The sequence below is a fragment of the Argentina silus genome, assembly GCF_951799395.1.
Source record: "Argentina silus genome assembly, chromosome: 7".
Taxonomy (NCBI): domain Eukaryota; kingdom Metazoa; phylum Chordata; class Actinopteri; order Argentiniformes; family Argentinidae; genus Argentina; species Argentina silus.
Genome location: NC_139661.1, coordinates 18890947 through 18915946, shown reverse-complemented (window position 1 = coordinate 18915946; position 25000 = coordinate 18890947). Strand labels below are relative to the sequence as shown.

The window sequence follows — 25000 nt, the reverse complement described above, 5'->3', positions numbered from 1 at the left end:
GGTCCTGGCTCTTAGGTTCTGGGTCCTGGATCCTGGATCCTGTAGTCCTTGGTCCTAGGTCCTAGGTTTGGGAAACACAGAGGTGCCAACAAAGTGAGCAGCTCCTCTGTCTCCTTGAGGTGATGGGACATGACAGATGGGATAGCTATGTAAAGCGTGTTGTGAGAAGAGGCCCCCAAACAAGGTGGTGTCAGGTTCAGTCAGTGTGTCAGTCCGGTACTGATCTGTCAAGGCAGGCAGGCAGGCAGCTCCACTAGACAACGTAGAATTAAGCTGTCAAACAGCTGCCTGCTTCAACACTAGGCTGCTGTGTGCTGTGTGCTCTGTGTGTGGATGGCTAGTGCATGACTGCCAAACGCTAACTGAACAATTTTTAGATGGAGTGGAGAGGGTTGGCGTTCTGTATCTGGCAGGCAGCAGCCATATGAGAAGTCTGGTGAGGTGTTTTGTGTTCCAAGGTCAAAATCGGTTAGGGTTGTTTTATGTGAATGCGCTCAGACATGTCTTTTTTTTGTGCTGCTGTTAGATCCGTCTCCATCTTGTTGTTTTGTTATTGTCCTCTGCGACAGACACTCTTTATGAGTTTCATTTTCTCTTCTCTTTCCAAGTCTTTTCACCTCTCTACCTCTCTTTCTCTCTCTCTCTCTCTCTCTCTCTCTCTCTCTCTCTCTCTCTCTCTTTCTCTGTCTGTCTGTGTGTCTGTCTGTCTCTTTCTCTCTATCGCTCTCTCTCTCTCTCTCTCTCTCTCTCTCTCTCTCTTTCTCTTTCTCTGTCTGTCTGTGTGTCTGTCTGTCTCTTTCTCTCTCTCTCTCTCTCTCTCTCTCTCTCTCTGTCTGTCTGTGTGTCTGTCTGTCTCTTTCTCTCTATCGCTCTCTCTCCACCCTCTCTCCATCCTTGAATGCCATTATGCATGAGCAGTGCGCTGTGTACCTTGACATTTTCATATGCATGGAGACTCACTCCAGTCATTTCCAGGTGACATTCTCTCAGGGCTGCCAGTCCACTCTCCTCTGTGCTCCATCAGACAGAACATACTCAGAGGAGATAGGGCATATTCAAATACTTCAAGAACAGTAATGGAATCCCATATAGAGCCCGGAATTCTATCAACTCTACACAAACCATTGTTTTCAATATCAGAATGCAATTTAATTTCATCGGAATGGAATTTTTATAGTATGTTTAGAGGCCCCAAAGGAAAACGCAGATGCATATGAAAATCACAAAAAATAATGAGTTTTTGACTTAGCTTTGAGATTCATATAATGAGTTGAAATCAAATGCTCTCTTATCAGCTATGGGCACATTGATATGAGGAGCTGTAGCATTGCTATTCTAAAGCAGTACTTTGCTAGTACATTGTGTGCACTGAACTCATTGCCCCTTTCGTCTCCACAGGATAGAGAGCTTTTAGAGACTTGCTAGGTATCCTTATGTCTAAAACCAGTCATGTTCGCTTGCTTGGTGTATTTCCCCTTTTTTAGAACACCATTCATAACTTTTTTTGAAGGTGAATTGTTACAGTAAAACAACCTGTTGTTTTAAACAAAATGTAACATGTTCCAACACCATGCCTGTCATTGGGAGGATTTTTAAGAAAAATCCCCAGACCACGTTTCAAAGCAAACATGTATTTTTGTGGTGTTACATACAGTTCCAATTCTGAGAACCGTAACCAATAACATAATGGGAGGGATATTGAATTGCTACTGTGTTGGACATGACCTGTCCTGTGAACTCATTCTTTTTATATTCCGGTTGTGTTTGGTCCGAGGCCACTGAGGTCTGTGCTCCCAGCTCTGTGAAGGAATGGCAGGCTCCTTAAATAAATGGAGAGTAATTTAACTACAGAACCCTGGCCTTGGTTTAGATCCAGCAGCATTTTGTGGCCGAAGAATTTTGTCGCCTTTCGGCAAGAAACACCCACAGAGTGATTAAAGTGGACAGGACAGAGACGTGGACATGGGTAAGTGGACAGGACAGGGAGGCGGACCAAGTGGCCATAGCTGAGTGGACTGGACAGGGAGGGGGACCAAGTGGCCATAGCTGAGTGGACTGGACAAACAAAATGAACAAGGGAGTTAGAGTGTGGGGAAGGGAGGGGATTGGAAGGTGGGGGGATCAGCACTGCTATCAAGCGTTTGTATTTGAATGGAAATGCATACTGTATCTACCGAATCAAAGCTTTGTGTGAATTCTTCTTCGGGACAATTGGGACAACATAATTAACTCCACCTCAGAAACATTCAGGAACATCCCGCTCCCAGGACCAATGTTTGGGAACAAGCGTTGTCCTTCAAGCCGTTGAGCCGGTGATATCCCACTGCAACATGAAGCCTTTTGAAAAAGGCCTGAAACTCAATGGTCATGAAACCCAAGCTGACAAGAGGCCCTGATTTAGTTGTCTGTGCTGTGTTGGAGGTGAATACAGCTCCCAGAGGTGAAAACAAACGGCCGGGTCTCCCAGCAGCCTACGTGGCACCAGGCAGCGGCAGAAAGCTCAGAGAGCGGCCACCGAGGCGGTCACACACGGCCGATGCCATGAAACCAGATCCACCGGCCCTCAATAGATCCCGGTAATGGATCGCCTTCCCAGGAGCGTCAGTGGGATGCCCTCTCCCTTTGACCAGAGCCATCTGGTTCTCAGCACACTGCGCTTCCCAGAGCCGCAGTAACCGCAGTGAAAAGAGATCACTTTCAGAGTCAAACCAGGAACTGGAGACTTGGCTTGTTATAAAAAAAAAAAGGGGCTAAATGCTGATCGTTTTGGTTCCTTGTGTAGCAGACTGAGGTCTTTTGTGTTGTTGTTATTGTATCCATGTGTGTGTTTTGTTGTGAATTGTCTGTTGGTCTTTTGTGATTTCACACAGCGATAAAACCACCGCTCATTCGTTGACCCGGGCAATCAGACAGATGTAAAAAAAGGCACAGATTACAGACAATCAAGACAAAATTGGGGGAACACTTGGAGAAGTCGGTGTCTAAAAGTACAGATGAATGCGTTTTATTGTGGTGCCGTTCTCCAAAAAAAATTCAAAGGGCCGCGTCAGATAAGTGGGCATTAAGAGATAAAGGTAGAATCTCTGCCCGCTCTAACCATAGCAAAAGGCTGATTCTCTGCGATGAAATTGGATTAAATGTCTATGAAATCTGACGAGGCCGAGGAATGTGGAGGGACTTGGCCAATACTTCCATCTGTAGTTTACAAAGATAGACAAAACAAACATGCAGGGGCTTTTCTGATTTCCTTGCCACTCCTTTCCAAACATGCTGAGAGTCATTGGATGCAGATGGGACATGTTTGTGTTTCACACATGGGCTCTTTGTTGCCCTTTCTTTCTGAAGAAGAGTGAGGGTTCTAGAACTCGGACATAGAAGGCTCTAGAATTATCAAGGTTTCTGAAGTGCTGTTATGAGCAGTGCACTCATTTCTCTTTCTCTCTCACATTCTTCCCCCCCCTCCCTCTCTCTCTCTCTCTCTCTCTCTCTCTCTCTCTCTCCCCTCTCTCTCTCTCTCTCTCTCTCTCTCTCTCCCCCTCTCTCTCTCTCTCTCTCTCTCCCCCTCTCTCTCTCTCTCTCTCTCTCTCTCTCTCTCTCTCTCTCCCCCTCTCTCTCTCTCTCTCTCTGTCTGTCTAATGCTCTCTACTGCCCAAAGGGTGAATGCAATCCAATGTTTGTCTGCTCTAGTTACGCTTAATCAAAAAGCATGCCTTAAAGGGCAATCTGCAATTGGTACACCTATTTTCTTGACTTTTAAATTAATGATATATAGACATTGATTCTTGAAGAATATAATTTATAAATGCTTAGTTCAACTATCTTACCCCATCAGAACCCAACATATAAGCTTGTTTTACTCCATTGTTTGTAAACAATGTAACTGTAAACAAACACTGTACAGACACAGCCCTATTTCTGATTACCAAAATGTCGGCAGGGAGCCAGCTTTGATGTTGTTTGAATTACAGATTGCCCCTTTAAAACCTCTTTCAGACATATGATCAAATTAAGTCTAATTTCCAGCAACCACTTCATGCCACTCCTCAAAAGGGCCTCAGAGCATCCCATTGGCTACACAACTCACACACTGATTTAATATTCTTTGATGGTGGCGACCAGCTGTAGGATTTTGTGAGATATTCCAATCATTACGACCCATAATGCCAGGCTGGTGTCTCTGGAGGAGCTTCCTTTCTTCCTCCTCTTTGATATTCAAACGGTCTTATTTTTAAAAATAGGATATTCTGCGATATATATTTTATAAGTTAGTGGTATCAGAGATACGGAACTGGCCCGTCAGATGGGCCAATCAGGCCTGCGGGTGATTTGCGAAAAATCCTTTTATTTTTCAGAATAGATCAGCTTTGAAATGGGAATATAGCAATTAAGTTCTATCAGAAAGCATTGCTTGCATAATTTCTTTCATTTAAATTTTTAGTCCCTACCACCCCCTCCACTGATTGGAGAACACGAACAAACATAGTTTATCTATAATTTCTTATTATTTCTTGTAATGGACTAAGTGTATTGTTTCATTAATTTTCTTTCTTGTTTTGTTCCAGCCTCCAGATGCACACTGAGTTTGGCTAGGCTACTGTAACACTTTAACATTGAGCTCTGTGGAAATGAGCCATTGAGTGTTGGCTGAGTACAGGCTGCTCTAATAGTAATGATACGATGCACCGGTGTGCACAGCAGTGGACATTCCTTTAGTTTCACTCACAAAAGTGTTCTTTTTTCCAGCCTGCGTGTGGTTGCATTCAATGCAATCCAGGACCAAAACGAGGTTTGACACCCCTGATATAACTGTCTTTGTTCTAGCAGGGCAGGTCATCCAGCTCACCTCTGCACGGGGCCTTTATTTATCCCAGCTGGGCCCCATCTTCCCTGGCCCTGTAATCAGACAGGGCCCCTAGTCTGCATCAGAGAGAGAGAACCTAATAGCTGCTGCACACACATGCCCTGTAACAGCCCCGGCTTACCCCAAACCACATATAATTAACATTCCTTACATGCCAGCCAACCTGAGCACAAACAGGACGATCGAAAACAGGTGTGTTTAGCAACAAGCCCCCCTCCTCTCTCCATGGTTCACCTCTCTGTGAGGTGTGTTAGCGATTGGGGCTGAAGCTTTGATCTGGCGATGAGGCTTTGGTTTGAGGTATGCTGGCCAGAGGTTTGGGGTCTGGGCTTTATCATATAGAGGAGTTTGGGGTGCAGTTTAGCCACTGGAGCAGTGGAGGCCGGTGGAGGTAGAAATCGGAGGACGGGGTCATTGTAATGCATGAAACGGAATGAGGAATCCCGGCATTGCACATTTCGTTCCATGAATTACCATGAGCCCGTCCTCTTATTTCTACCTCCATCAGCCTCCCCTGCGCTGGAGATACATTAAAGTGTGTGGTAAACTCCTCTGATTGACTGTAAGGGTCAGTCCACAGAAGAGGTCACAGTAATACAGGTTTCTGCTTTTTAGGCTTTCAGCAATAGAACTCAAACCCAAGGATATGATTGGCTGTGTGCTGGAGAGGCTCACAGTTAATGTTCCTGACTTTGAAAAATGGGGCGATGCTGGTCAGCCAAGATTAAAATAACTAAGAGAAACATGCACAGACGCACAGACGCACAAACACACACACACACACGCACACGCACACACACACGCACACGCACACATGCACACACACACACACACACACGCACGCACACACGCACACGCACGCACACACACACGCACACGCACACATGCACACACACACACACACACACGCACACGCACACACACACACACACACACACACACACACACAGGGATGGCGAGTGGGCTGACATCCGCTGCATGGGGAATTACAGTACATCACAGTGAGGAGTGGGTGAGAATAAATGAATGAATGACACACAGGCACAATGACACAGGCTCTACATGAGGAAACAAAGGAGTCTGTGTGTGTGCCTCCCGTCCCCCTGTCCTCCACATCGGATGCATCTTAAAAAACTGCCGCCACCGCCGCCGCCGCCACACTGCTGATTAAAATTGCCCCCTTTCATACTTACTGTAAGTGCGTCGGGAGAAGGGAAGGAAAGAGGAGGAGGGAGAGAGAGTGAGAGATAGATAGAGAGAGAGAGAGAGAGAGAGAGGGCGAGAAAACAAGAATGCTGTGGGTAGATCTAGATTAATGCATGTTTTGTCACTGCATCTGTTTATCTGAGATCTCAGTGTTAGTTGATGTAGGGAACATTTTACTGCCATGGGCCTTTGCGAAAAAAGAAGAGAGCAGGACACAAACACCCCCATGCAGTGCTTGAACACCCATTAGCAACAGTGGGCCGCCATGTCTCATAACCCAGGCCGTAGATCCAGCAGTTATCAAAGCCTCGATAGCACTAAGAACCCATATGGTTGTGTGTTGCTTCCCACCAGAAGACACATTAGGCAGGCTTGTTTTTTTCTCAAAGCCCTGCCGTATTGCTTGTTTGTTTGCTGGTGTTGGGGCCCTGCACGCAGCTGCGCTACAGAGCTCCTCTGGAATGGGGATTCTGGAGCTCTGAGCTCAGGCCTGGTGTAGGCGCTATCTCTTTGTTTGCTGTAAACTTTATGAGTCTTGGCTTTGTGGGCCCCTCCATAACAATGGGACATGGAGAAAATTAGAGCTTAGGAAGAAAGGAAACCTAACAACAAGAGATCGTAAAGAATTCTCTGTCTCCCCTCCCCTTTTTTCTCATACTCTCTGTATTTCACTCCCTTTCTCCGGTGGTTTCTATCTGACAACCTCTTTGTGTTTCTTTTTCTCATCTCTCTCTCTCTCATTATCTTTCCCAATCTCTCTTCTTGACTCTTTTACCTCCCTCTCCTGCTCCCTCTCCTAATTTATGGTTAGCTTTATGATTTCGGATGGATCTGTCCCCTAATTGCACCCTAATTGTGTCCCTTGGAAGGCACCAAGCAACTTCCCTGAGCTCATCTCTCCCTCCCCCACCTCCTCCGTCCTCTCTCCTGGCTGTATCCACTTGTTTACTCCGGTGTCAGAGTTGGTTTAGAGCAAGTTTACCCACGAGTGCTGAGTATGCGGGAGATTTCCCCTTCTATTTGTTTAACCCGTGACCCTGTCTACTTAGTCTCGTGAGAGGCCCGGGACATGGCAGATTAATCATAGACGTGTGTGGGTGAGATACAGATAACAGAAGGAGACAGGGAAGCCTGCGCTAGAGGTGAAGATGCTTTTAATCATGTTCTGAAATTGTGCCGCTCTGTGGCAGATGGCTCGAGTGACTTTAGAGGAAACGGAAAGGAAGGGCTAGGGGGAGGTAATTGAACGCGACACCCGTCCCCCCCATGTCAGGTTGCCGCGTCCTCTGCTGCGCTGACGCATGTCATGGTCTTCCTCTCAGTCGCCCTGCCTCCTGAATGTCCTCTAGGTTTTGTTAAGTGTCTTAACTCCGTCTTTCAGTACAAGATCTTCTGCCAAAAGAATTAGAATCAAAATGATGCTGCTCCTTCATCTTTGCCCATTTGGAGCTGGACTCCCTCTGTCCATCTGTGCTGTGTTTTGTGAAATATCATTCCAACCCTCATGGGAGTTATGATGAAGGTAGATGTTTTACTCTCTTTGATATATTCTGTGATAGATCATGCAACATCAATCAAGACCTAACACTTTAATTGAAGGCCAAGTAGCAGCTTGAGGCAACTTTTTTTATGCTTTTCTTTTCGATGTGAAACTTCAAAAGGGGGATTTTTTGGCAACGCCTGTAGCCTACCACTGGTTCTGGCCAAAAGGGCTACATTAGTCTCTTTCCATTACCGGGTGAGTAGAAGTAAATAATAGGGGGCACATTAGAAGAGCCGTGTTTTATAGGTGCTATTGGCCCCCCCCTTGGCAAGATTTCCTGTGGACCTGTGGCTAACGTGGCATGGGGTGGGGAGGTGGTGGGATATGGGGGCGGTGTGGGAGAGGGGGGAACGTGGGGTTTGGGGGTAGGGTGGTGAGGCTATTTTGGGGCTAAAAGGGCTTCCATGGGTTTTATTGCTCTCTTATTTGGGCCATTGCCACAATGACAATGGCATTAAAAGGGAAGAGTCGTTGGAAAGGAGGAAAACGTTGGGCTGGTGAGGGGTGTCCCTCTCTTCTGTGGGAGTGACCTTCACTCTTTCAGACATTTGCACTTTCATTGACCCTTGTAAGGGTGCTTTAAAAAGAGATGAGTGTACAGCAGGTCACATACTACATAGCTGAAAGGCTATACCACTGATTCCTCACAGCGTAAACTAAACACCTCATGAGAAATCAGTTACCACACCTCAGTAAGATCCAACAGCGCAACACTATAAAATAAATCTGTAAAAATGCGTACTTATTTTTTTTCCTGCTCCGTCTGCCCTGCGGTTCTCTGATCATTGCTCACTAGGACCTCTGAAGTCTGTGGTTTGATGTGCAAATGGATGCTGTGGGGAGAAGGGAAGCAGACTCCAGTCAGACCCAGCTGGGTCTCCTTCAGAACGGAGCTCTCTAGCCCACAGCTGGCCTGGCCCCGGCCCTGCCACTGCTGGTTACCATGGCATTAATGAGCACCACAACAGTAATGGCTACCAGGACAGCGGTTTAGCTACAGATGCAGGCAGAGGTTAGATTTATAGATTAACCGTTTAAGGCTTATTTTGGACACACATTATATTAAGTTGCGTGTAGTAGCACTGTTATTACTCTGCGTAAGGAGAAGTCTCAGACATGACTTCAAACCAGTACAAATGTGTGTTTGAAATAGTGTTTACAGCAACATATTTGCCACTGCCGCTGACCTGCTAGCTACAAGTGTAAATCGTACTTTTTGACATGCATGCTCAGGATAAATTGCATACTGTACTACAGTAGACATTGTTCATACATCCTCTAAGTTATCCTGTTTGCCGCTAATACATCATGAAGATGTAAGGAGGACGCTGCTTAAATCAACTCAGCACTATTCAGCGACAGCCATATGTAATTAGCTCTGTGTTTCATCCCTTGTAGCAAACACAACAAATAAGTGCTGTAGCGTGACCTGGCACTGCTCTTCAGAGCAACCCCTTTGTTTGTGTGCTTGTTTGTTTTTGTTCGAGAAGAGATCACATGACCACAGGCCCCGGCCTGCTCTCTCTCTCTCTCTCTCTACCTCTCTCTCTCTCTCTCTCTCTCTCTCTCTCTCTCTCCCCCCCCCCCCCCCCCAACCCCTCCCTCAGCACAACAAGCGTATTTGAAGTCGCAATATGGAAGTAATTAGCCCGCAAATCCCGACAAATATAATAACAGGGCGATTAGCTCTCTGTGAATTATCCTCCTTCTTTTTGCTTTTTTAAAGACTGCTCTTGTTTCTTGGGTTGTGCGGTATCCTGCGAGCACAAGACTCGGTCGGGGCGAGTCCTCCTCCTCCCTTTCCCGGACTTTTCTATTTGTAGATCTGCATGTATTTTACAGGGCTTTTTTTTCCTCCGCGTCTTTCATGCGGTGGGGTGGCTCTGTTTCCCATCACGGCCTGTGATCAGACCACAAGAAAGACCTCGCCATGTGACACGAGTGGAACGGTCACATGTTGACAAAGAGACGGGAAGAGGGCCTGAGGTGGCGAAAGACTGTTCAATCAGAGGACAGCGACACCTCATCTGTTAGTCTAATGAATGGGGCACAGGGTCTGGATGGATCCCCCGCCACACTGGCCTATAAGCAGGCCATTTTGCAAGATGTGCGGGGATCCACAAGGCTTTTAGACGCATCATTCATCTTCATGATGGCCTCACTTATCTCTTGAGTCCCTGCAGATCTGCTACTTCCCATTTCCACCACAAGCAAATGGTGCCTCGGGACCACATCAAACCCCCGGCCGCGGCACAAACGCTGCCATATTTACCATCTCGTCCTGGAAGGCTAGCTTCGCCACAGCAGGCAGATGATTGCCAACAGCAGCTCCAAGCCCATGTACCATTCAGTGAAAAGTTTCCCAAAGGAAGAAAAAGACATTTGTAGTCACTTTAGTTTGGTTCTGATCCAGCAGAGCATTGAGCAGCAAGGCAGGCACAGTATAGGCTATCTTCCCTCGTTTCAATCAACAGTCTTTGAGGAGGCCATGTTTGAAGGACACAGCGGAGGGGCCTATTAAGGATGCTGTGCTCTACCCCAGCCTGGTTCTGTCTGGTCTGAGACGGCTGTGGTGAATGCATGCATTCGTGATTGCTCTGGGAGAAGAGGAGTGACTCATAAATGCGCCTCTACTGGCCCCAAACTCTCCACCTTGATCACAGTGAATCCTGTCACACACACACACACACACACACACACACACACACACACACACACATACACACACACACACACACACACACACACACACACACACACACACACACACACACACACACACACTCACACACACACACACACACACACACACACACACACACACACACACACACACACACACACACACACACACACACATCCGCCTCCACTACTCCACTACTCATCTACAGCATGACAAACCTGCCCAGATATGCATTATTTAACATGCCTCGGCAGTCCGTATCAGTGGCAATGATGATATCTCTGTTTTCTCCCTCTGACTGTAACTCCCCATACAAGGGCTGTCAGGAGCACGACACGTCTCGTAATGCCATTAAGCTGTATTGCTACTTTTATGAAGTCATGTTCCACTTCACCGAGTCTTAGGTAGATTTATGATCCCTGGCGGGATAGTCAGCCGCCCGCTTAGACGAGAGGCTTCATTCACTGGAGGAGAGGAGCCGTTTACAGACAATAGAGTGCCGTCATAATTACAGAAACCCAATCCCCCTCAGCTCCTTACCAGTGGTGTGCCTGTCTGCTTGGTGATGGATCGCTTGATAGGCTTGACCGAACAATGACGCCCGGCGAGCCAGTTTAATTAAAACCGACTTTACATTACAAAGCAGAGGCCTCAGATTTTACACGGAGCCGGGGGTTTCTGCAAAAAATACAACATCACCCTCAAGCTCGTGTGATTAATGTAGAGCGTGTTGTTAGCGGAGATACCTTGTGTTTTTAAATCCTAGTTGTACTCTTGTTACTTACAGTATTTGGCACAGAACAAGGCCAAAGTGACAGCAGCAAAGTTGGGTATCAAATTACCACATGATGACAACTCTGGGTGATTGTTGTGATTTGTTGTTGTTATATAAGCTCTACGCTTATCCATTGAGGAGTTGGATAAGGGTCTCCTAAGGAGTAGGCAGGCATCAGAGAAGCCCAATATTATGTGACTGGGTGTAATTGGAGAGGTGCGCCTTCTCTAAGCTGATGAACTGACGTCTAGGGCTGGTTTGAGTGGCTAACCAGGGACCTATCCTTCAAAGGCTCTGTGATGCCATTGCTTGTTTCAAACAGGCCTGGTAACAAGCTGAATAGGTCTGAAGGTTGCTCTCCTTTGGAGAGGAGAGGAGAGGAGAGGAGAGGAGAGGAGAGGAGAGGAGAGGAGAGACTCAAAAGGGAAACAGAAAGAGACCAGCATCATGGCCTTCTTACCAATAATGACATTGTAATGCATGATCTAATGCTTTATTGTGACAGTTATACTGTACATGGGGGTAATTATACTGTACATAAGGGTAATTTGCTAACTATGTACATAGCAACAAGACCCCTTGGAGACAAGAACAACAGAAGAGTGACATTTAAAGTGAAAGTTGTTTTTCTTATTGTTTTTCTTTCTTTCATTCACAATATGAAAAGTGCAAATTTTCTAATAGGAGGGAGTACAGCCTGTAGGTAAATGTGTATGTAAATAAAGGCTACCTCATTGGAGTTGATGGTGGAAGCTGCATATAGTTGAACTAGGCCTAGTTTTCACCAGTCCATTAGTGCTACAGTATATCAAGTCATTACTTCAAGGAAGAGGGAAGTGAACACACACACACACACACACACACACACACACACACACACACACACACACACACACACACACACACACACACACACAGACACACACACACACACACACACAGACACACACACAGACACACACACACACACACACACACACACAGACACACACACACACACACACACACAGACACACACACACACACACACAGACACACACACACACACACACACACACACACACACACACACACACACACACACACAGACACACACACACACACACACACACACACACACACACACACACACAGACACACACACAGACACACACACACACACACACACACACACACACACACACACACACACTGTGCCTCGGGGAGACACTGAGCTATGAGGGCTCGTCAGACTCCCATCAGCCTTTGTTTATTTGGGTTCTCTTTTGTCTAAGAAAAAAGGCTTTTCTTCGTCATTTGTTTTGGTTGAGTTTGAAGTGGAAGTTGAAGTTTGAACCACGCTTGTTCCCTTCGCTAGAACCCATATGGTTGTCATACACTGTTCCAGAAAATTCAAACCATGCCCAGTTTTTACTGTATATCTTAAGGTTTTTTTTTTTTTTTCAAGGGCTTGTGAAACTGTGGAGGACGCTAATTGAAACAATACTGTGATTGATCTCGCTCTAACACACTTGGCCGTCGTTAGGAAATAAACTGGGCAAGGAACACAATTATTCCAAGACTTCTTCTATTAAAGAACTCCAATGATTCAAGCCTACAGCACTTTTTCTCACATTCCAGATTCACAAAACATTTTATCCAATGACTAAATCACGACATTTCTGCCTGTTACATGCCTGTCAAACCATCTCTCCAAGCTTTTGATTCCTGTCAGAACAGACCTTTCATGCAATGCCAAAGACAGTGAACTCTTGTTTAATCCCCCCCCCCCCCCCCCCCCCCCCTCTCTCTCTTCTCTCTTTCTCTCTCTCCAGAGTGTTACACTGCCAACGGAGAGGACTACAGAGGCCGCCAGAACCAGACGAGTCTACAAGGAGGCAAGCCCTGCCTGTACTGGAACGAGACCTTCCAGCACCCCTACAACACCCTCAAGTACCCCAACGGAGAGGGGGGCCTGGGCAGCCACAACTACTGCAGGTGAGCCCACCTCTGGAGCTGGAGCTGGAGCTGGAGGCCAATACTAGCTTGAACTGGTGGTGTTAGCTTTGCCTGTTAGCATTTAGCCTCAGTAATCAAGTCATTGAAGGATACTCAGACACTGCACATTGGCAACCCCACTCCGATTGTCTAGGTTTTACTTACCTCAAAGAAATGATGAAACAGGGAGATTTATGAGTCTCATTACTGTATGATGTCATATTTGGTACAACACAGGTGTGTGATGTCATTGACTAAGGCAGACTGCTCTTAAAGTGTGACAAATCTTTCAATTTAGCACACACACACACACACACACACAGAGAGACAAGTTCTGGTGTTATGCAGGGAGAGGTCCCCACTCGAACTGGCTTGACAAGGGACTCTCACAGACATTCACGTCTGAATATTTAACCGTCGTGCGTCGACAAACCTTTTCGCCCTGTCATCACGAGAAAGTAGCGACGCTTGAAGAGTTTGCACAAGCAAAGTCCCTCAGCGAATCTCTCATCCCTGGAATGCCCAGGGGACATGCATGGTGTCTGGGGTGTCTGGAAACGAAGCAGCCATCTCCATTTCTACCAGCCACACACACAAACAACCCCAGTACACGTTAGTGTCAAAGCTGTGTGTTAGATCTTCCAGTGTTGTCTCGTCCTTAACCAGATCTCTGCTTACACGGGCTTCCTTCCAGTACAGTGGCATATATTGTGTAAGGAAGAAAAACAGTATTCCTTTCTTAAAAAACCCTTTAGACATTTCCTAAGTCGTGGTCGTAAACTCATAAAGAAACAATGCTTTGATGTGGTAGTGGACAGATTTGTTTCTGCTTTGGTTGGATTGGAAGGCTAGATTTATGACTATGATACATACGGAGGATAGAGGCAGGACTTCACTGCACATTAAAAAGATATAATCTTTGACAAGCAATGTCGGAAGGACATCTTTATTTTGGATATTACCCTTTTCAGTGATTCCAGCACAGTAAGCTGTGCTTTCTCAGCCTATTGACAGTTCGTGACCTTGGTTTATTGTTTCTAGTTGACAGTAAGCAGTCAGCAGCACCTCATCTAAACCCCTCTCTCTCTCTCTCTTTCTGCCTCTCTCTCTCTCTCTCTCTCTCGCTGTCTGCCTCTCTCTCTCTCTCTCTCTCTCTCTCTCTCTCTCTTTCTGCCTCTCTCTCTCTCTCTCTGTCTGCCTCTCTCTCTCTCCCTCTCTCTCTCTCTTTCTGCCTCTCTCTCTCTCTCTTTCTGCCTCTCTCTCTCTCTCGCTGTCTGCCTCTCTCTCTCTCTCTCTCTCTCTCTCTCTCGCTGTCTGCCTCTCTCTCTCTCTCTCTCTCGCTGTCTGCCTCTCTCTCTCTCTCTCTCTCTCTCTCTCTCTCTTTCTGCCTCTCTCTCTCTCGCTGTCTGCCTCTCTCTCTCTCTCTCTCTCGCTGTCTGCCTCTCTCTCTCTCTCTCTCTCTCTCTCTCTCTTTCTGCCTCTCTCTCTCTCGCTGTCTGCCTCTCTCTCTCTCTCTCTCTCGCTGTCTGCCTCTCTCTCTCTCTCTCTCTCTCTCTCTCTCTCTCTCTCTTTCTGCCTCTCTCTCTCTCGCTGTCTGCCTCTCTCTTTCTGCCTCTCTCTCTCTCGCTGTCTGCCTCTCTCTCTCTCTCTCTCTCTCTCAGTCCCTTAAAGTCACTCATCAGTGAGTATGGGGACTGAAGTGGCTACTCTACACAGTCTGAATAGATGAACGATGGCATTTACGAGTGCTTCACACACTCCTTTGTTAATGCCTTATCCTGTCTGGCATTTCCCCGAGCACAACTAGGGGTATCTCTTCCCCCACCCACCCTGTCTGTGTGTGTGTGTGTGTGTGTGTGTGTGTGCGTGCGTGTGTGTGCGTGCGTGCGTGCGTGCAAGTGTGTGTGCGTGCGTGCGAGTGTGTGTGTGTGTGTGTGTGTGTGTGTGCGTGCGTGCGAGTGTGTGTGTGTGTGTGTGTGTGTGTGTGTGTGTGTGTGTGTGTGCAGACTGAGGGATATAGAAAGTGAAAAGGCGATGGTGGGGACAATGAGATTAGGCAGGGTGGTAGCTTAGCACAGCACACTGTGACTGTGTTGACCTGCATGGGAAGGTCAGAGGTGCACGGAAGAGAGGGAGAGAGAGAGAGAGAGTGTGAGAGTGTGTGTGTAAGTGTGTGTGAGAGTGTGTGTGTAAGTGTGTGTGTCTGTGTTCCTTAAGTTCCCACCACAGAGTGAAGCCTCCCTCTGTTCATTGCATTTGTTTAATTGCCGAGTGGGTTGATTTGCTTCCATGAGGACTTCCTGCCAATTGGGAAATTGACTTGGACGCACAATTTGAATTGCAAAATGCCTTATTTATTTATCTTTCTAGGACTTTTTTACCTCCCTACTCAATTCCCACTTTAACTCTCTTTAATGATCTCTGCCTCTCTCTCTCTGAGGGAGGGAAGCACAGAGAGGATGAGGAAGGGGGAAAACGATCGTCTGTCTGATCCTAGAGCTAAGGGAGGTTTTATGAACTAAAGCCAGGCTGAAGCATAGGTGGATATCTGAGGCCAAGAATCATTACATGCCTTTAACTTTAACACACGCTACAGAGCCCTGATCGGATGTGGAGAGGTTAGTGAGGTGGTGTGTGTGTGTGTGTGTGTGTGTGTGTGTGTGTGTGTGTGTGTGTGTGTGTGTGTGTGTGTGTGTGTGTGTGTGTGTGAGTGTTTTGGGTACTTGGAGGCAGGTGGAGAGTACAAAGGGGTGTCTGTGTGTGTGTGTGTGTGTGTGTGTGTGTGTGTGTCGGAGGGGGGGGTGGGGAGATCATAAACCTTGTTCTCATCCCATTGTTGGCTTTTCTACATAGTGATTTAGTTGAAAGGGGGATGTGGCGGTGTACAGAGAGAGAGAGCCCTAATAGCCCTCACAATTCATTTTTATAGCCTGCCATAAAATACCCCACTGAAAACACTGCGAAATTGGGCAGAGGGAAATGTCACATTAATCCCCAAAAAGGAGAGCAAAGCTTCGGAAAAGGTCAAGAGCCATCACGCCAGCCCAGAGAGACACCACGCATCTCAAATAGTCCTCCTGTCACTCAGAATGGCCATATAATACATATTATGACTCTTTGGAACTCTCAGTTTTCAAGTGAAGAAGACATACAGTACCAGTCAAAGGTTGGGACACACCTTGCCAAGAGTGTGCAAGGCTGTCATCAAAGCAAAAGGTGGCTACTTTGAAGAATCTAAAATATAAACCATATTCTGGTTTGTTTAACACTTTTTTGTTTACTACATAATTGCATATGTGTTCCTTCATAGTTTTGATGTCTTCAATATTAATCTACAATGTAGAAAATAATAAAAAAATAAAGAAAAACCATTGAATGAGAAGGTGTGTCCAAACTTTTGACTGGTACTGTAGGTGTCTTTTATGACGATTTGAACAAACTGAAGGGACGTACAGTATATACTGTATATACTCTAGTCTACAGTACATTCACCTTTCACATGCATACTGTAGTGTATATAATAATAATAATATAATAATAATAATAATAATAATATATGCCATTTAGCAGACACTTTTATCCAAAGCGACTTACATTGCAGTAAATGAATACATTTTTCAATAGATATGCTCCCAACGGTAACACCTGCAATCATGTATGGCCCACAGGGCTGAGATTGACTTCATAAATTGGTGTGTGTGTGACGTATGTGATGGTTCAGTTGGAGGTTGAGTGGTTTTTGCCTTCTCCGTACAAGCTATTTCTATGCAGGTGTGTGAAGTGTATAATTGATGGTGTCCAGTTATATATAGTGGGCCATTGGTTTCTCCTCTACAGTACATCTGTTGGATAATGGCCGTGTCAGAGTGAATTGTGGTCCCCATGTTTATTGTAATTGAATCTGGCTGTCGTCAGGTGTAAATGTGACGTGAGTTGAGCTATGGAGGAGAGGTTGACTTCCACTAGCAGTGTGTGCCTGTGGTTCACAGTGTTCATCCACGCGATTGAGGTCTGCATACACTGTCACTCACCTGTCACCTCGTCCCGTTGGAGAAGCATCCAGTCAGGATGCTCTATTGTCATTTTGTATTTGACCACTACATTACTGACAGTGTACCAAGGGCGATAGAAGTGTCTTCTCGAGGGACATTGACAGTCCCCTGATCCGCTAGTGACCTCAAAACACAAACCGGACAAGCCTCTCTCTCTCTCCCTCTCTCTCTCTCTCTAAACCACTTGTACTCAGCGGTTTTTAGCTTTCATGTTTTTAATGTGGCTTCAGAGTTAAGAGTAGCTGAGAGGAGGCAGGCGGGCAGGCAGGCGGGCAGGCAGGCGGGCGGGCAGGCAGGCGGGCAGGCAGGCGGGCAGGCGGGCGGGCAGCACACTAAGAACACAATGCGTGGGTTAAAAACAGCCTCACACAGAAAGGCATGTTATTTCCAGCCCACTCTGCAGGTTTTCTACGGTTTTGATGTTGGCTATTCGCAGCTTTTTATGGTTACGCTGTGCCAGAGATTTGAAAGTTTATCATACATTTTATGATTAGGGCACTGGGAAAACGGTTATTAAGGAAAAACCTTTTTGAACCGCAGCCAGCTGTGAACAGCTGTTTTTCTCTGTTCTCAGATGTAGCCCACACTGCCTGGATAACTGAGTAGTTTAGGGTGGAGCGGTGAGCCGGCAGCATTGTGTGTGTGCACTGCCGTTGACTCCATGTTGTCTGTATTTAGAGAGAGTCAGAGACAGAGATAGAGAGAGAGAGAGAGAGTATTTGATTCAAAGCATATGAGACAATTAAGGTAATTGCGTCAATTAAGTCAGCAACAATTTAGTGTAATGATTTGCTTGCAGGCACCGGGTAGGGCAGTGTGGGGTCATCCTAGTTATTACAGACAGACACACACGCACACACATACACATACGCACACACACGCACCTGCACATGTACGTACGCACACACACATGCAAACACACACACGCACACACACATGCAAACACACACACACACACACACACACACACACACACCATTTCCACACACCCCTAAAGCTACTGTATCACCCTAAAGCTACGTACACACTCATGCACGTATACACACACACACCATTTCCACACACCCCTAAAGCTACTGTATCACTCTAAAGCTACATACACATAAACATAAACATCATGCACATAAACACACGCACGCACACACACACACACACACACACACACACACACACACACACACACACACACACACACACACACACACCATTTCCACACACCCCTAAAGCTACTGTATCACCCTAAAGCTACGTACACACTCATGCACGTATACACACACACACCATTTCCACACACCCCTAAAGCTACTGTATCACTCTAAAGCTACATACACATAAACATAAACATCATGCACATAAACACACGCACACACACACACACACACACACACACACACACACACACACACACACACACACACACACACACACACACCATTTCCACACACCCCTAAAGCTACTGTATCACCCTAAAGCTACGTACACACTCATGCACGTATACACACACACACCATTTCCACACACCCCTAAAGCTACTGTATCAGAGCGGCTCCACTTGACGCTACCCTTTTTCTGTACTAACAAGTTAAAATGATGGATTCTCTCGCCTTCAGCTCTGACCCCACAGTGAAACCTCATCCCACTGTATCTGAGACTGTCCTGGCTGCTCGCCCCCCTTCATACCTCCATCTAGCGCTTTCCTCCCCTGGCACCTTGAGGCAGGGATAATTCCTCTTGCCTTTCATGTGGGCTCTCCCATTCACCTCGTCTCCATGGCTGATGTTCCAGTGGTTACTGTAACACATGAAAGGAGCTGAAACCCTCGCCCCGAGCCCCCCGAGAGAGGGAGAGAGCACAGGGTCATTTTTGTGATCAAAGACGCCGGTTCGGTTGAATGGTTGGATAGGATGGGAGGTGCAGGGTTTGTATATGTGGGTTTGTGTGTGTGTGTGTGTGTGTGTGTGTGTGTGTGTGTGTGTGTGTGTGTGTGTGTGTGTGTGTGTGTGTGTGTGTGTGCGTGCATGCGTGTGTGCACGTGCGTGCATCTGTGTTTGTGTGTTTGGGATATTGGCTGAAATTCCCTTGTGTCTCCTGAGGGGGGGATTATGAGCGAAACGAGGGAGGTGGATGAGTGGAAGGACTTTAGGTAACCCCGTAGTTATCTTATATCAAATAGAGCTATAAAACCCTGCCAGGCTTTATTTGTGTGTGTGTGTGTGTGTGTGTGTGTGTGTGTGTGTGTGGGTGTGTGCATGTGTGTGCATGTGTGTGCCTGTGTGCGTTTGTGTGTATGTGAGTGTGTGTGTGTGTGTGTGTGTGTGTGTGTGTGTGTGTGTGTGTGTGTGTGTGTGTGTGTGTGTGTGTGTGGTGTAATCCAACTCTGTGGGGTTGAACTCTGTTACTCCTCTTTACCGTCATAGGAAGGGCCCCCCTAGGTCAAACAAACAGGTGTCTGCCCTGAGCCTGGGTGGAGTACCACTGAGACAGGGAACAGTTCAGGGTAGAGTGTCCAAACCGACTGGAAAACAAGGCTGCTATCCTTTCTGCGTGGTTGCACATTACCCTGAATTAAAGTGAAATGAGATGAAAATGACTTGTCTCTTATTTCCTTCGGGGTTTCATGTTTAGGAAATGCTCCCATTCCAAGAGAGAAATGGGCCGCCTAGTCAGATTTGGTTAAAAGGAAGAGAGAGATTATTCTTCGCCAGCGGCCAGAGTGAGCAAATTATTCATTCGCCCTTTTCACGCAATTTCATCCTTAGGTTAAAGTTTCCCCTTACAAGAGAAAAAAAAAACACTGCTCCCAAAAAAAACCCTGACATCTTGCTCAATACCCCTTTTCTGTTTTGAAAAGAGAGGAAGAGACCCTGGAAAGTGTTTTTGATAGGAGAAGAAAAGACATGGAAACGCCCTTCAGAATCTTCCCCACAATAGGCGAAAGGGGATAGCAGCAGGCCCTGAGGTCTTTTGAACAAGCTACAATGAAGTGCGTCAGGAGAGGAAAAAAATAGGTCTCAGGCAATTACAGTCAAAGCTGAAAAAAGACCAACAGTAGTCACCACAAAGAGGACCGAGGATTGTTTTCCGTACTTTTTTTGCACAGTACTCAGTACAAAGAAGATTCCGCACACTACCATATGTACCGTACGCTACAAAATATGTCCAGCAGCCACTCGTCATGTTCTAAACACGTTTGGTAGCATGTACGGCAGGTAGTATGCAGAATCTTGGGCACCTGCACAAACCCATTGGATGTGCGTACCCTTTCCTCTACCCCCCCCCCCCCCCCCACACACACACACACACACACCCCTCCTCAGTGAAACTGAAAAGCAGAAACACAGAGGGATGGGGGCCTGTCAGATATTTCCGGGGGTTATAAGTGCATTGGTGAGGTTCAAAGAGGCCGTGGCCCCAGACACAACCCCCTTTCCCCCTCCCCACCCCCAGGTCTCTGTCTGAACCAGAACAAAGAGAGACAGAGAGAGAGAGAGACAGAGAGAGAGAGAGAGAGAGAGAGAGAGAGAGAGAGAGAGAGAGAGAGAGAGCTCCCTTAGGGCCCTGTTGGAGAGCTGTCTGTACCTCTGACGGACAGACAGACACGCACGGTCAGACAAGCTGAGTCGAGCACCAGAGAGGAGGCTAAAATAAGCGGCTAGCCTCCAAGGGGTGCTAGCCTGATGATTGACACAACAGACACAATCTCCCCCAGAAGAGCCCTCTGAAATGTTATGAGGTATTCAGTCTTTAGTCCTCAGTAGTTTATAGTCGATATTAATCTCTTTTTCTTTTTATCCTCCTACCCCTCCCTCCCTACCTCCCTCCCTCCCTCCTACCCCTCCCTCCCTCCTACCCCTCCCTCCCCCATCCCCTGTCTCTGTTTTCCAGGAATCCGGATGGCGATGTCCAGCCGTGGTGTTACATCGTGGATCATGAAGACCTGGGGATCTACTGGAGATACTGCGACATCCCCACCTGCCAGAGTGAGAGAGCCCCCGCCCCCGCCGCCCACACACACGGCCACACCCTCTCCCGAGGCCCTGTTCTGTTGCATGGCACCCATCTCGAGCTGTTATGAAAACGTTTATACGTTGTCTGACTTTTTACAGAGCTATTATCATCCTCAAAAATGCGTCTAATTGCCTCCCATCACCCTCGCTGTTGTGTCCAGGCCTGCCTGCCTGCGTTCGATATGAGCAGCCAGTCACTCGCTCTGTGTGTGCGTGTGCGTGCGTGTGTGTGTGTGTGTGTGTGTGTGTGTGTGTGTGTGTGTGTGTGTGTACACTGATGTCAGTGCTCCAACAAACTCATTATCTGTCAGTCAACAGCAGAGCCTCTGTGCATGTTCTCTACTGGCTTGGCACAGCTTTGGGATGAGCTGTCTCTGTGTAATCCCATCAGTGGCCCAGTCCAGCCCAGTGGAGCAGTCTCACTGTATACCTCACCCCCTTCAATCACCTTAATGACTGCCAGTGAAAATGGGCTGAGCTTTTACCCTGCTGTTCTGATTACTGGGCCTTAACCAAAGATCACAGTGTCTTATTGATACAGAATGGCCTGATTCAACAATGTAGGCCTCAGCCATAGGCAGTTGGACCAGCGGGCTGGAGAGCATGAAGACCATAGAGACAGAACACTGTAATATCCTCTATGCTTGAGACCCCCCCCCTCGTCCATTTACCGCTCTTCGTGACCTCCCTCTGGAGGCTAAATGGCGAAAGGACCCATTAACCCATCCAATAATGCATGCTCTGCTGGAACAGCAGCTTGGCCCTGTGTGTGTCCATTTTTGGTATAATGCTTTGGTGTGTATGGATGCATGTTTCTGTGTGTGTGTGTGTGTGTGTGTGTGTGTGTGTGTGTGTGTGTGTGTGTGTGTGTGTGTGTGTGTGTGTGTGTATGCGTGCGCGTGCGTGTGTGTGTGTGTGTGCGTGCGTGTGTGCGTCTGCGTGTGTGTGAGCAATTAGACTCTCCACTGACCTATTTCACACAAGTGTCCATTTAGTGTTGAGCGTCTGAGTCGATCCCCCACCTTTGTATCGCAGTAGGGGAGAGCGGCCCACCCGGTCCCCGGTCGGGGCTAAAGCCCATCCTTATCTCTGGTGAATTTAGGCCAGCCTTTGTTGCAGACGGGCTGCTGTGTGCTGGTATAGGCTTGTTTTTGTCAGGTTCCCGTCTGGATTGGTGCAGCCTTGTGTGTGGGGAGTCTGTCCCACTTCTTACTGCTGGGAGCATCGCCCGTATCGAATGCAATGTCTAGTGTACTGTAGACGCACGCTCCCCCCTTTCTGCCCTGGCATTAGAGATGTAGAAAGAATAGAAAGAGAAAGGGAGAAAAGCGCCCAGAGTGAGGCATCTACAATGGCGACGGATGAAAACATGCCCGTCCTGTGGAGACATTTCTCCCTCCGGGGCAGAATCAGCCAGCGAGCTCTCAAAACACGAAACCAGTCTCATCTATTGTGAAACCACAATCGCCACGTGGTGCCTCACCTCGAGCCATGCCTGTTCTCGATCTGCTGCGTTTAAACGGCGGCTGCCAAGTGAAAGAACACGCTCTGTCAGTTGCCTCGCAGATGGTGGCAAACAAAGAGAGTCTCAGCGCTCCTGTGGTGTTCTGGAAACGGACACGCTCGTCTCTGTTTCGGTCTGTGTTTGTATTTTGTCTGCGTTTCATATTTGTCTGTCTTGTTTTGTCTATTTTCCGAGTTTGGGTGCCACGGTGGTCATTTTCTGGGGTGCATTTACAGTCTTGTATGTGCCAGGGTTGGTCAGTCACCCGGCTGTTAGCCCTGTCATCTTGGGTCACGACACCCTGAAGAGATGGGAACACCCTGTGTTTGAGTGTGTGTGTGTGTGTGTGTGTGTGTGTGTGTGTGTGTGGTGTGTTCGCCAGTCAGGTTATATAAGGTCAGACAGACCATGTCAAAACGGATTATGGGACAATACAAACCCAATGGTAATCCTCTATGACAGTGGTTATGAGACGGTTCGCTAGAGTAAACATTTCCAGTGAGCTTGTTTTCAATGGAAACCTTCCACTGTAGGCTTGTTAACATGTTAATGTTCCTAATTTGACAGTTGTGTGTCAAGTGTGCTTGTTGTTTTGCGCCATTTTGATTTCCTTGTTTTTGAATGTGCAGTTGAATGCAGTGCAGCCCAGCCTATGCAAAACAGATAAGTAAGTATGTATGTATCAGAAATATATATCTCAGGTATATACTGTAGCACATGCATGTATGTATGTATGTATGTATGACAATCAACATCAAAGTACACATTTTTACCATGAGAGATGCCAGTGCCACTCATTACAGCCCAGCCCAGTAGTAACACAGCACTACACAGGTCTGCTGTAGAACCAGAGGCGGACCCAGTTGTCTGACTGATGTATTGTATGGGCCGAGCTCTCTCCCCTTCTGCATTCTGCATTCTTCGGGCTCATTCAAAGGGGACAGAGGGCCTAATGGTGTTCCCTGAGAGACACCAGTGGTTAATGAGGTGTGGGGAATGCACCAGATAAATCAACCTAGCTCCCCTTCAAACAAACTCCAGCAGGGCCAAGTCTTCTCACTGCCACCAGCCGGGCTTGTTGGACTCCCCAGTCAGACACTGGCTCAGGCCAGCAGCGAAAAGCTGTATCCCTGTGGTAGGATGTACCATAGTGTTTATGAAGCCACTGGTCTCAGTCCCTTTGAGTTGGCAGGTCTTGCAAGTTACTGTATGAAGTCTGTTTCCCACAGATAGAAACAAGAACAATTCTTTGGAAGGGTCCTTCTTCACTCCTTAGAGCAGATACCACACTCTACTGCGCGTGACTTGACCGGCGCTTTGGTCATGGCTCCAGTTCTAGACTCCAGTTTGACTCTTTGAGCCGAGCGGATGTGTGCGTTTACTTCATGAGGTGTTGCAGCTGAATTTTGAATGACAGAGTGAGATTGTCAGAGTCCTGTCCCGGAGCATTAGAGAAGACAAAGACACTTTGAAGTGTGCGGCATAGAGCTGTCTCTCAGCGATATATGACCAGGAAAAACAGGCTGTGCCACTACTGCACATTCCAGACCCATAGACAATCACAACAGCTCTGTTATATGTCAGAGTTTCCCCTGTGGAGCTCTTTGAAGTTGGAAAAGGGGACAGTCGTTAAAGCTGTTGTGTAATGAGTGATATACTTCATAATGTACCCGTTCCTATTAATCAACATAGGAGCAATATAAGTGTCAAGCATAGTGTACGCATATTACGAGCTAGCATACGTTTTGTTCTTTACAGTGAAGTTCAAAGGCAGTCCCTTCAGCATAGGCCTTTTGACTGATTACATCGGATACAGGGCTGCCTAAAGGTGTTTTAAGTGACGAGTTCATCATGTTGTCAGAAAAACATGCAATAATTCATGCAATAACACATTTTGAATGCACCATATGGTGGCTTATTATGTTCTTTTTACATAATGAATTAGAAGTTGTAAATGTTATACATTAAAACTTTAGTTTGAAGGATTACATGATCATGTTGTTAGCACCATATCAGTTGCAATATTGCTGAACCTACAAATAGACAGTTAATCAAGAGCAAGACAGAGTCAGACCACCTCCCCCCCCCCCCCCCATTCCCACCCAGGCACAGAGACCTCTCACAGAGGACACCTGAGACCCCCCCGAACCTCCCTATGTAGGTCACTAGTGAAACTGACCAGCTCTGTCTGGTTCTGGAGAGCACAGGAGCCATTGTTCCGCACCCTCAACGGTGCCATTGTGGAGGGAAAAGGAGCCACCCGCAGCTCAAGGTTTAAGCAGCTCAACCCAAACCCCCAGCTCTCTCCCCCCTGCCCCCCCCCCCCTCCCCCCAACAGCGAAGCTGTTTGATTTGATGCAGTTGGAGATGTCTGTTTTCACAGGGATATGTT

The 25000-nt window shown here is 47.1% G+C and overlaps 1 protein-coding gene across 2 annotated transcripts in view; it reads left to right on the top strand.

Moving 5' to 3' along the window:
* Window positions 1-25000, top strand: part of kremen1 (kringle containing transmembrane protein 1) — a 46706-nt gene that overhangs the window by 6259 nt on the left and 15447 nt on the right. For both annotated transcript variants that reach the window (XM_083673392.1, XM_083673391.1), the window contains exons 2-3: window positions 12883-13045; window positions 20983-21077. In XM_083673392.1, coding sequence (XP_083529518.1) covers window positions 12883-13045; window positions 20983-21077 — 258 coding nt within the window. The remainder of the gene's footprint in view (window positions 1-12882; window positions 13046-20982; window positions 21078-25000) is intronic.